At 37.5% G+C, this 11,296-nt stretch overlaps 2 protein-coding genes across 2 annotated transcripts; both read right to left on the bottom strand.

The window, feature by feature from the left end:
• Positions 1-922: 922 nt before the first annotated feature.
• On the bottom strand, positions 923-2,993 carry LOC107881260 (uncharacterized). The gene is made up of 3 exons (XM_016794805.2): positions 1,927-2,993; positions 1,640-1,822; positions 923-1,297 (listed from the first exon to the last, which is right to left on the bottom strand). Exons 1-3 carry the CDS (start codon positions 2,893-2,895, stop codon positions 1,016-1,018), a joined length of 1,434 nt encoding a protein of 477 aa, XP_016650291.2. The 5' UTR covers positions 2,896-2,993; the 3' UTR covers positions 923-1,015.
• A 1,469-nt stretch (positions 2,994-4,462) lies between these two features.
• Positions 4,463-7,813, bottom strand: LOC148921180 (uncharacterized). The gene is made up of 5 exons (XM_089048212.1): positions 6,862-7,813; positions 5,575-5,741; positions 5,392-5,470; positions 5,105-5,287; positions 4,463-4,744 (listed from the first exon to the last, which is right to left on the bottom strand). Exons 1-5 carry the CDS (start codon positions 7,600-7,602, stop codon positions 4,463-4,465), a joined length of 1,452 nt encoding a protein of 483 aa, XP_088904338.1. The 5' UTR covers positions 7,603-7,813.
• Positions 7,814-11,296: the final 3,483 nt, after the last annotated feature.

The following is an 11,296-nucleotide window of genomic DNA, read 5'->3' as shown; positions in this document are numbered from 1 at the left end:
CGTGGTGCCTAGGCGCTAGTTGGGTCCTTTTTTAAATATATATAGGCTCTAGTTGGGTCCTATACTCGGTTTTATTATTGTTTCAAAAAATAGTATATCCGCACGGCCATAATTATTTTGACACGTGGCGCCTAATCGCTGGGGTCGTCCTCTTTTTGTTTGTTTTTATAAATCGTATAGCCACGCGGCTATATGAACAAAAAATATTTTTATTTTTTAAATAGTATAGCCTCGCGGCTTGACTCCTTTTAAAATAAAAATAAAAATAAAAATAAAAATTAATAGTATAGCACCTTCTCATGAAAGGTTATCTAGATGTCCTTTTAAAATTCGAAAATCAAATTAAACCTATCTTTTTCCAGTAGTTGCAACTGCTCATGAAAGGTTATCTAGATGTCTTTAAATAGCCAATCCTATTACAGTAGTAGGCACTGAATAATCACTCACCATTTGAGAAAGAAAGAACAAATACAGTATGCCAGAGTTCAAAATCTAAGTGCCTGGATTTTGACTTATTGATAGTTGTATCTTGGGGACAGATGCCTGAAGAACTACAAGCACGAATGTAGTTGTGAAATTATGTCTGTGGCCATTGCATGAAGAAGAGGACAAGGTTGAAAATGGTTTGCATCAATGTTTGGAGGAGTTGACAATAATCTCAATGTTTGTATTGAAGCATAATGTGCCAATTTTTGACATTCTTTTCTTTATACAAGGAACTTGGATTGGTGTCAAAGTGGTGGTTAGTGTGGTCGATGCTGCTGCTATAATCGATCAAAAAATATCAGAATTGAGGATATGCAATAAACCATATCAAAGGACCAAGTCGAAGAGGCTTCCACTTCGAGTGGAGGTCAGCATTATTGTCCAGCTAACGGGGAAGAAAAATTTATTTTACAGATGCAGGGAAAAAGAAGGTCTTTCTCCAATGACAGTACAAACCAATGAACCAAATAATGCTAAGAGATCTAAACAAGTAGTCCGAATGGTTATTTCGATACTAAAACATAAACACTTATGGAATGGCATCAAAGAGTTGTCTTTGTTCACTTTTCCGGTCTTCCTTAAAGAAAATTGCAGCCTTGGAAATCATCTTGAATTTCTCTAACTTCCTCTTAACTTCCTCCAAATTTTGAGGTGAACAAATTATGACAAATTTCGTCAATTTCTGAGCACACTCGAGTATATACCTTGCAAATTCAACTTCATTGAACTCATCTAAAAGCTCTGTGGTCAAGCTCTCCAGTTGATTAATAAATGCAGGTTTGTGCAGTTTCCAGTATAAAAATCCATGTCTCTGGAAAGACAGTAAATCAAAAACCTGATCAGTCATAAAGATTAATTCCAAAAGCAAACAAAAAAGGAAAAAGATTAAAACTAAATATAATTAAAAGGTGAAGGAAGTTGAGGTTCCACCCCATAACCAATAAAAACTCCTTATAAGTCCTTTCAAGGTTTGTTAGTTTTCCAATGTGAGACATTTTTCACCTTCACATTCTCACAAGAGGCATGCATTATACTCAAATGCCTAGAGAATATTACCCCAATTCTAGAAATCATGAGAGAGAGCTTTTTTTTTGGGGGGGTTTTGTATAGAGGTTTGAGAGAGAAGCAAATAGTAACACAAACTTCAACTTACATATGATGTAGGGTCATGAAAACGTTGGCGACGTCTTATGTCTAAGTCATACAAGTTAGGCATCCTCCTAAAAAGAGAGACCATTGAAGGGACTACATCGTCACTTATGCTCCCAATATCTATACACAAACGACGAACATTCTCGAATGAAACTGGCATGGACCCTTCCAGCTTGAACATAACCTGCAATGTTGTGTAGGCAAAATCTCTATCATGTTTCTCAATTTAAACTTCAGATAAATAATAATTAAAAATAAGTAAATTCTCTCAGGTTCTTTCTACTATACCTTAATGAGAGATTCATTTAGAGTGAGAGCGTAACTGCGAAAGACTTCACATGAAGGGTCAAAGTCATCTACTCCAGCTCTAGGGCCCAGAATTATCGAAGTATATTTGAAATTTAGAGTTTTTCCGAGATAAACTGTGCCTACGGAATCAAATTTAATCATAGCATATTCTAAACTTCGAAACTTTCCGAGATTTGGGTGACTCGTCAAATTCCCGGTCCAGCACAACGTTTTAAGATTTGGAGCAAAAATGTTCAATGATGTGATGCTAGATGAATCCGTTTTCAAGGAGATACTTAGCTGTTGAAGATTTTCGCAAGAGATGTGATATGTGTCAAGACCATGACGGGGCTGATAAAGATTAAAAATCTCCAAAGAAGAGCTTTCGATGTTAAGATTTTTTATCCCACGAGGATATGCAAGACGTAAAATCTGGATGCATTTGCAAGAACATGAGATCCATTTGAAAAACCCCTCATCATCTTCTATAACAACATGCAACAACTCCAAGTATTTGAGATTAGAGATCGACGAGGGTGTTTTAAGAATACCTTTCATGTGTACGCATAGAGACTTCAAAGATCCACAAAGAAAGAGAAAAGAAGGAAAAATCAGATTGGGTTCACCTATATGATGGAGATTAAGCTTAAGCTCTTCAAGGTTACACCTCACCGCCTTGTCTACCCACGAAATTACACGAACGTAGACCTCAGGACAGACGCATGGTGAAGATGAGCTTTGGTTCTTCTGGTTTTCAGAGTGAGCACGCCAATCAAAATGTAAGCGCTGTATCTTATTATCCCCACGAAGCAAAAAGAACCTTTCCAGAGAATTCAACAACCTCTGCTTCCTGCCACACGCGTCGGCAGCATCCACGCAGTCATCTTTACTGAAATTCAGAAACGGAGATGAAAGACAAAGTTCTCTGCAACATTTAGACACATAACTCAGTCGAGCAAGGTCATGCATAGAAAGGAACGAAAGAATGCGATGGGCGATGTGGTCAGGAAGATGGCTGAGTCTGTCTATCAGTCTCCCTCTGCAAGGTCCTTCGCCTTCACATCTTGCAGTAGCCACTAACTTGTAGTTTTGACGTTCCATGAGAGGAAGAACCCTAATTTTGAGTCAATAAGCTGGGGACTTTCTGTTATAATGGTACGAGGGTTTGGTATCTCACATTTTCATATAACATGATGTAACATATCCATATCATATGCTACATCAATTAAATCAATGAAGTATATTTTCATAAAGAAAAAAAAGTGTTAATCACGTTAATTAGCTGATGTGGTATGTACATATCAGTTGCCACATCATATGATATAGAAATGTGATAAGACTAGTATTATTCAAACCGAATTGCACCTCCAAAACAATTATAACCAGTTTTATTCCTTTTTGGTAGAATAGTAAATCACCTAATAAAGAAGAGGGACTTCAAATCATCCAAGTCACCTGGATTGTTTGGGACTCCAATACAATGAGCTTTCTAGCGACGAAGAAATTAACCTAAAAACTAAGAGGAGTTGATAATGATCTCAGTGCTCTTGTATTTGATTTATGAAAAATTCAAGGAAATTAACATTCTTTATGCATATGAACTTATATTCAATCAATATTTCTATTTATTGCATACTAACCTTTTGGCATGCACTCGTGTGCACGTCAATCAGTCTTTTTTTTTTTTTTTTGTTATGAAGATAAATTAGTTTATTGACTTGCGCTCACGCTTGTGTTATATTTTTATTTAATAAATAGTATAGCACCTTCTCAAGGTTATCTAGATGTCCTTTTTAAAATTCGAAAATCAAATTAAACCTATCTTTTTCCAATAGTTGCAACTGCTCATGAAAGGTTATCTAGACGTCTTTAAATAGCCAATCCTATTACAGTAATAGGCACTGAATAATCACTCACTATTTGAGAGAGAAATAACAAATACAGTTCGCCAGATTTCAAAATCCAAGTGCCCGGATTTTGACTTATTGATAGTTGTATCTTGGGGACAGACGCCTGAAGAACTACAAGCACGAATGTAGGTGTGTAATTATGTATGTGGGCATTGCATTTGCAAGCCTCTATCGGTCAGTTTACTTCCCTTGCTTATTTTATATTTGCTGTATAATTTTGTTAATTTACAGTTTGATTCATATTATAATTCTATTGGAATCATTTAAGTTGTATTTAAATTCTGTTATCATACATTTATTAGAGTTCCATACTGATTCTTCTCCAACAATACTAACCTTTTGGTGTCAAAGTGGTGGTTTGTGTGGTCGATGCTGCTGCTATGATCGATAAAAAATATCAGAATTGAGAATATGCAATAAACCATCAAGGGACCAAGTCGAAGAGTCTTCCACTTCGAGTGGAGGTCAGCATTATTGTCCAGCTAAGGGGCAAGAAAAATTTATTTTACAGATGCAGGGAAAAATAAGGTCTTTCTCCAATGACAGTACAAACCAACGAACCAAATAATGCTAAGAGATTTAAACAAGTAGTCCGAATGGTTATTTCGATACTAAAACATAAACACTTATGGAATGGTATCAAAGAGTTGTCTTTGTTCACTTTTCCGGTCTTCCTTAAAGAAAATTGCAGCCTTGGAAATCATCTTGAATTTCTCTAACTTCCTCTTAACTTCTGCCAAATTTTGAGGTGAACAAATTATGACAAATTTCGTCAATTTCTGAGCACACTCGAGTATATACCTTGCAAATTCAACTTCATTGAACTCATCTAAAAGCTCTGTGGTCAAGCTCTTCAGTTGATTAATAAATGCAGGTTTGTGCAGTTTCCAGTATAAAAATCCATGTTTCTGGAAAGACAGTAAATCAAAAACCTGATCAGTCATGAAGATTAATTCCAAAAGCAAACAAAAAAGGAAAAAGATTAAAACTAAATATAATTAAAAGGTGAAGGAAGTTGAGGTTCCACCCCATAACCAATTGGAAATTGGGGGAGTAGCCCAACTCCTTATAAGTCCTTTCAAGGTTTGTTAGTTTTCCAATGTGAGACATTTTTCACCTTCACATTCTCACAAAAGGCATGCATTATACTCAAATGCCTAGAGAATATTACCCCAATTCTAGAAATCATGAGAGAGAGCTTTTTTTTTGGGGGGGTTTTGTATAGAGGTTTGAGAGAGAAGCAAATAGTAACACAAACTTCAACTTACATATGATGTAGGGTCATGAAAACGTTGGCGACATCTTATGTCTAAGTCATACAAGTTAGGCATCCTCCTAAAAAGAGAGACCATTGGAGGGACTACATCGTCACTTATGCTCCCAATATCTATACACAAACGACGAACATTCTCGAATGAAACTGGCATGGACCCTTCCAGCTTGAACATAACCTGCAATGTTGTGTAGGCAAAATCTCTATCATGTTTCTCAATTTAAACTTCAGATAAATAATAATTAAAAATAAGTAAATTCTCTCAGGTTCTTTCTACTATACCTTAATGACAGATTCCTTTAGAGTGAGAGCGTAACTGCGAAAGACTTCACATAAAGGGTCAAAGTCATCTACTCCAGCTCTAGGCCCCAGAATTATCAAGTATATTTGAAATTTAGAGTTTTTCCGAGATAAACTGTGCCTACGGAATCAAATTTAATCATAGCATATTCTAAACTTCGAAACTTTCCAAGATTTGGGTGACTCGTCAAATTCCCGGTCCAGCACAAAGTTTTAAGATTTGGAGCAAAAATATTCAATGATGTGATGCTAGATGAATCCGTTCTCAACGAGATACTTAACTGTTGAAGATTTTCACAAGAGATGTGATATGTAGGGGTGATTGCAGTTCGCTGCGAATTTTTACCCAAACCGTAAATGACCGACTATTTGCGGTATGGTGATTTTTGAATCGCAATCGACCGCTTTTTGCGGTTTAAAACCGCAAGTTCTCAAGGATTCATAAAAATATAAATTCACAACCTAAATACATAAGAGTAAATTTAGGTTTTAGCCACACAAAAATTTTCACTTTTGGAAAAAACCAAAGCTTTTTCAAAAAAGACAGAAAAACTTCTCAACTTTCAAACCAAATACATGCAAATGTAAAGGATTCATTAAGAAATCCAAAAATAAATAAGGGCAATTTTGTCCATTTTGGCTTCTTTTAAAAAATTTCTCTCTCCTTTGGTTTCTTCCGAAGTCTCCCAATAAATAAATATACAACCTCAACTTCTCAAGCATATATAAATTCACAATCTCCTCAACTTCTAAGCATTCACAACCTAAAGAAAATTAAAGTTACAATTCCAAGCATTCCAATTAAAGTTAAACTTATCAAGCATTCAAATTCCAAATCCTTTAAAGTTACAAACCAAAAGGAAAATGCAAAGCAAAATGAATTAAAGTTACAATTAAAAGGAAAAATCCAATTCAAAGTTAATTAAAGTTACAAACTAAAAGAAAAATGTAATGCACTAATGTTATAAACTCAAGTGTTGGTGGTGAGTGGATTTGAAGAACCCAGTTGTGTTGTTTGAGCACCAATGCTATCTACAAATAAAACAACATAGTTTAGTACATTTTATTATAAGAAGATAAAATAAAACAACATAGATTGACTATACTTTGCGGCAGTCCCGATCTCTTGGACCATAGGAGTCCAAGAGATTGTGGTCACCCACCATTGGATATTAATCTAATGGTTCAAAAAAGTTTTTTAAAAGGAGTGCAAGAGTGAGTGAACCGTTGAATTTACATCTAACAGTGAGTGACCACAAATCTCTTGGACCCCTGTTGTCCAAGAGATCGAATACCGCAAGTTTTGAAAATCAAATACCGCAACCGCAACCGCAAATGCGGTTCGGTTCTTCATACCGCAAATGCGGTTTGGTTTATCGCGATTGCAGTTTCATTGAGGTAAATAGTCGGTTGGTTTTTGCGATTTTTCAGTTTTTCGGTCTAAAATGCCACCTCGTGATATGTGTCAAGACCATGATGGGGCTGATAAAGATTAAAAATCTCCAAAGACGAGCTTTCGATGTTAAGATTTTTTATCCCACGAGGATATGCAAGACGTAAAATCTGGATGCATTTGCAAGAACATGAGATCCATTTGAAAAACCCCTCATCATCTTCTATAACAACATGCAACAACTCCAAGTATTTGAGATTAGAGAGAAACGACGAGGGTGTTTTAAAAATACCTCTCAAAATCAGATTGGGTTCACTTATATGATGGAGATTAAGCTTAAGCTCTTCAAGGTTACACCTCACCGCCTTGTCTACCCACGAAATTACACGAACGTAGACATCAGGACAGACGCATGGTGAAGATGATGATGATGAACTTTGGTTCTTGTGGTTTTTAGAGTGAGCACGCCAATCAAAATGTAAGCGATGTATCTTATTATCCCCACGAAGCAAAAAGAACCTTTCCAGAGAATTCAACAACCTCTGCTTCCTGCCACACGCGTCGGCAACCTCCACGTAGTCATCTTTACTGAAATTCAGAAACGAAGATGAAAGACAAAGTTCTCTGCAACATTTAGACACATAACTCAGTCGAGCAAGGTCATGCGTAGAAAGGAACGAAAGAATGCGATGGGCGATGTGGTCAGGAAGATGGCTGACTCTGTCTATCAGTCTCCCTTTGCAAGGTCCTTCGCCTTCACATCTTGCAGTAGCCACTAACTTGTGCTTTTGACATTCCATGAGAGGAAGAACCCTAATTTTGAGTCAATAAGCTGGGGAGGAAGTGTTAGACCAAGGTCTGATGTGGATAAGGATACTGGGGTTTTGAATTTGAATTATAGTTCTTTATCCTCTGGTTCTTTTGAATGAGGAGCTTTGTATTGTATAGAATTTTATCACTTAATGGCTGAAATCCTGATTTGTAGGAACAGCTTTCTGTTTTTCAAACCTGTACTTATCAATACAATCAATATAAATACACAGCTGCAGCCATATTGGTTGAGTAAGCTTTTCACCCTATTTCAAAGTCTTTACATGGTATCAGAGCCTCTAGTCTAACGACACCTTAATTTTTTTTTTTTTTTATGTTCTCATGGCTACCAACAACCCAGGTGCTGCTCCTACCAATGATGCAAACCCACCATCATCTCCAACCAACGTTTCTGCCACACCCACAACGAACAATTCTCTCACACCCACCCATGCTGCTCCACCTGCAGTTTCCACTATTGTTACCATTAAACTCGACAGAACCAACTATTCACTTTGGTTGGCTCAAATATCTCCCATTCTTCGCAGCCGTGACCTTTTTGGCTATGTTGATGGCTCGGTGCCATGTCCACCCAAGCATTCCCCAGCCACAAATACTTCTCAACTGAACTCTGCTTATCTCAATTGGGTGCAACAAGATCAGACCATTCTCAGTTGGATCAACAACTCATTGAGTCCGGCAGTATTGGCTACTGTCGTTCTTTCCCCCACTTCTCGCCAGACTTGGCATTCGTTGGAGCGTCGCTATGTGTCCACCTCACAAAATCTGATTTTACCTTGCGAAATGAGTTGCTGCGTACTACTAAGGGAGATATGTCCATTTCTGATTTTTTGGACAAAATCAATTCGATTTCTGATAATTTGGCTCTTGCATGAAGTCCTCTCACAGATGGTGATCTTGTCTCCATCATTATGAATAATGTTGGGGCTGCATTTGAAGTCACAGTCAGTGCTGCCCAAGCCTGTTCTACTCCAATCACTTATGAAGCCTTGGAGGCTCTTCTACTGAGTGCTGAACGACGTTTGGGGGAGCAGTCACAGCCTGTTCCTAATATGAACACAAGAGTTACTGCCTTCGCTGCTTCACGTGGCCGTGGCAATCGTGGCTGTGGTTTTTCTTCCGGTCGTGGTTTTTCATCCAATAGAAATTCTGCTGCTACTCCTGGGCGTGATCAATTTCGGTCCAACTTTCCCAATCAATGATCTTTCAATTCTCTAGGGGAGTCTTCTTCTTCAGTCCCTGTTCGTTCTATTTGCCAGATTTGCAACAAACCTGGCCATCAAGCTTTGGACTGCTTTAACAGGATGAATACTGCATATGAGGGCCGAATTCCAGCAGGCCGTCTCTCTGTAATGGCCACCCAGTCTAACACTGCAAATCGATCTGCCTCAAATGCTTGGCTCGTTGACACAGGTGCCAATGCACATATCACACAAGAAACTGGTAATCTCAATAATGCTCAGGAATATGTTGGTAATGAACAGGTTGGCGGTATAGGTACTGCCTTTGATTTACGCATAACTCATACTGGGAATACTAAAATTGTCATGGCATCTACAAATTTCTCTCTTAAAAATGTCTTGCGTTGTCCTAATGCTTCATCCAATTTGTTATCTATTCACCGTTTCATTGTTGATAACCATTGCTATTTTCTAATTTATCCTACTTTTTTTCTCATCAAGGACCTCAAAACCCAGAGGACCCTTTTCCAAGGGAGATGTGAGAATGGCTTATATCCATTGCAGTTTCGACCCCCTTCATCAATTCAGGCATTGGCGGCTTCCATAGGTTCTAGAGTTTCTGCACAAACTTGGCACTCACACTTAGGATATCCTGCGTCTGCCCCAATAGATTCCAAGTAGATTCCATCTATCTATAGTACTTGATATATGTTTTTCTCGAGTATATCATAGTTTGCATAACATCTTTGCAAGAACAACCTATGACTTCATTCTATGCAATGAGAGCGTCGACGAATAAGATTGGTAAAGAGTAATGAGAGACCATTAGGTAGTATTAGCAAACACAAATGAATTATTCCAAGCATTTATAGGTGGAAAATTTGTTCTGTTCTTCCTCAAACCAACCTTTGCAAAGTGAACAGGCATGATCTCCATTAGTAGTAAAATGATCAGAGAACCCTAGTGCATTTGGGCTTCCTTGTAATTCTCTCAGCTCCAGCTCTTCATCATCCACAAGCATTGCGATCTTATCCAAGTGTTCTTGGGAATCTGCTCCTTCCAAAGCAAGTTCACATTTTTCTTTGCTTGCCAGAGTCTGATTCTCATTGTTAGATTCCACCTTGCATCCAAAAGCAAAATGAATGTTGCTCAATCTGCTAACTTAAACCATATATTTGCAAGAACAATTTTTTCACTTACCTCTCTTCTTTTGACGAACTGTTTCCTCTTTTCTTGTACCTTATTTCGTACTCGTCTCTGTGAAGGCAACAAATGTCAGACAACTTTCTAAAGGTAACCACTCAGATCGACCTGTAAGATGATCATCCCAAAAGACTTTCTCACATATCTGCAAGCAATACAGACTAAATCACATTTTTGTTGTTGCAATATTTTGTTCCGAGTTACTGGTTTTCGCGATACACAAGTTAGCAAAACCCATGTCAACAGGAATATCTCTAGCATCAGGATTGGTTGCTCGCCAGACCGTCATCAAACCTTTTCCAACTCGAGGTTTTTTTTAATGATAAATAGAGTATAGCCGCTCGGGTATACTATAAAAATTAGTATAGTCGGGCGGGTATACTATTTTTGACACGTGGCGAAATGGGCTCTAGGCGACAGGCAACAGGCGGGTCTCTTTTTATAATATAAATAGAGTATAGCTGCACAGCTATACTATGGTTTTTATTATAAAAAATAGTATAGCCGCTCGGCTATACAAATTTGACACGTGGCGAATGGGCTCAGTCGCAGGTGGCTTTTTTATAAATCGTATAGCCGTTCGGCTATACTCGGATATTTTGTTATTAAAAGCGATATTCGCTGCTATACTCTGGAGATAGATATATATTTTTAAAAGCGTATAGCCTCCCGGCTTTACTGGCGTCTTTTATATATATATATTTTTGTTATTATTTTTATATTTTATTTATTTATATATAGTATAGCCGACCGGCTATACTCTTTACATAAGCCACCGTTACCATTTTGAGTTGACTGGTAGTTTTTGGAAGAGTTCGATTAAAATGATTTTCAGAAATGCTTGCTTCTTCTAGAAATCTAAGAAGCTAGGAATCTGTATTCGTCCAAAATCATTGTTGCTTAGATCCATGTAGCTCAGATGCTTTAAATTTAGTAGAGAAGTATTTACCTTGCCACCCAAAGAGTTTTCTTGATACAAACTGCAATTCAGATACTCATCTGAATAATAATATCCAAGGTGCAGCTCATGGACATGACCGGTTAAATTGTCGCAAACAACTCCAGTCCAATTGCAACAATCTCCCTTACCAACCCAAGATAAAAGCCTATTTGAAGGATCCTTAAGATCTTGCTTGAACATTAGAAGTGCTTGTCTCTCATTTTGTTCACAAGGCACACCCAAATAATTTCCATTGCATAAGCTAATGGTAGTAATGGTTGCAATGCTTAGAAATCTGAACACTCAAACAATTTTCATGGCTTTGTCCACGAGGTTATA

Source organism: Prunus mume, linkage group LG1 (genome assembly GCF_029339155.1).
Source record: "Prunus mume cultivar Tortuosa linkage group LG1, ASM2933915v1, whole genome shotgun sequence".
NCBI classification, from domain to species: domain Eukaryota; kingdom Viridiplantae; phylum Streptophyta; class Magnoliopsida; order Rosales; family Rosaceae; genus Prunus; species Prunus mume.
The sequence above is the reverse complement of the archived record's forward strand: the minus strand, read 5'-3'. Positions and strand labels throughout refer to the sequence as shown.

What these genes read in the sequence shown, in the direction of transcription:
- LOC107881260 (XM_016794805.2), bottom strand. Translation starts at nt 2,895, where the DNA reads ATGCATGACCTTGCTCGACTGAGTTATGTGTCTAAATGTTGCAGAGAA. An exon ending in TAAATGAATCTCTCATTAAG is followed by an intron (nt 1,823 to 1,926) that starts GTATAGTAGAAA and finishes ACAACATTGCAG; the next exon opens with GTTATGTTCAAGCTGGAAGG. An exon ending in TTCATGACCCTACATCATAT is followed by an intron (nt 1,298 to 1,639) that starts GTAAGTTGAAGT and finishes CTGTCTTTCCAG; the next exon opens with AGACATGGATTTTTATACTG.
- LOC148921180 (XM_089048212.1), bottom strand. Translation starts at nt 7,602, where the DNA reads ATGGAATGTCAAAAGCACAAGTTAGTGGCTACTGCAAGATGTGAAGGC. An exon ending in AGTCACCCAAATCTTGGAAA is followed by an intron (nt 5,471 to 5,574) that starts GTTTCGAAGTTT and finishes TCTGGGGCCTAG; the next exon opens with AGCTGGAGTAGATGACTTTG. An exon ending in TAAAGGAATCTGTCATTAAG is followed by an intron (nt 5,288 to 5,391) that starts GTATAGTAGAAA and finishes ACAACATTGCAG; the next exon opens with GTTATGTTCAAGCTGGAAGG.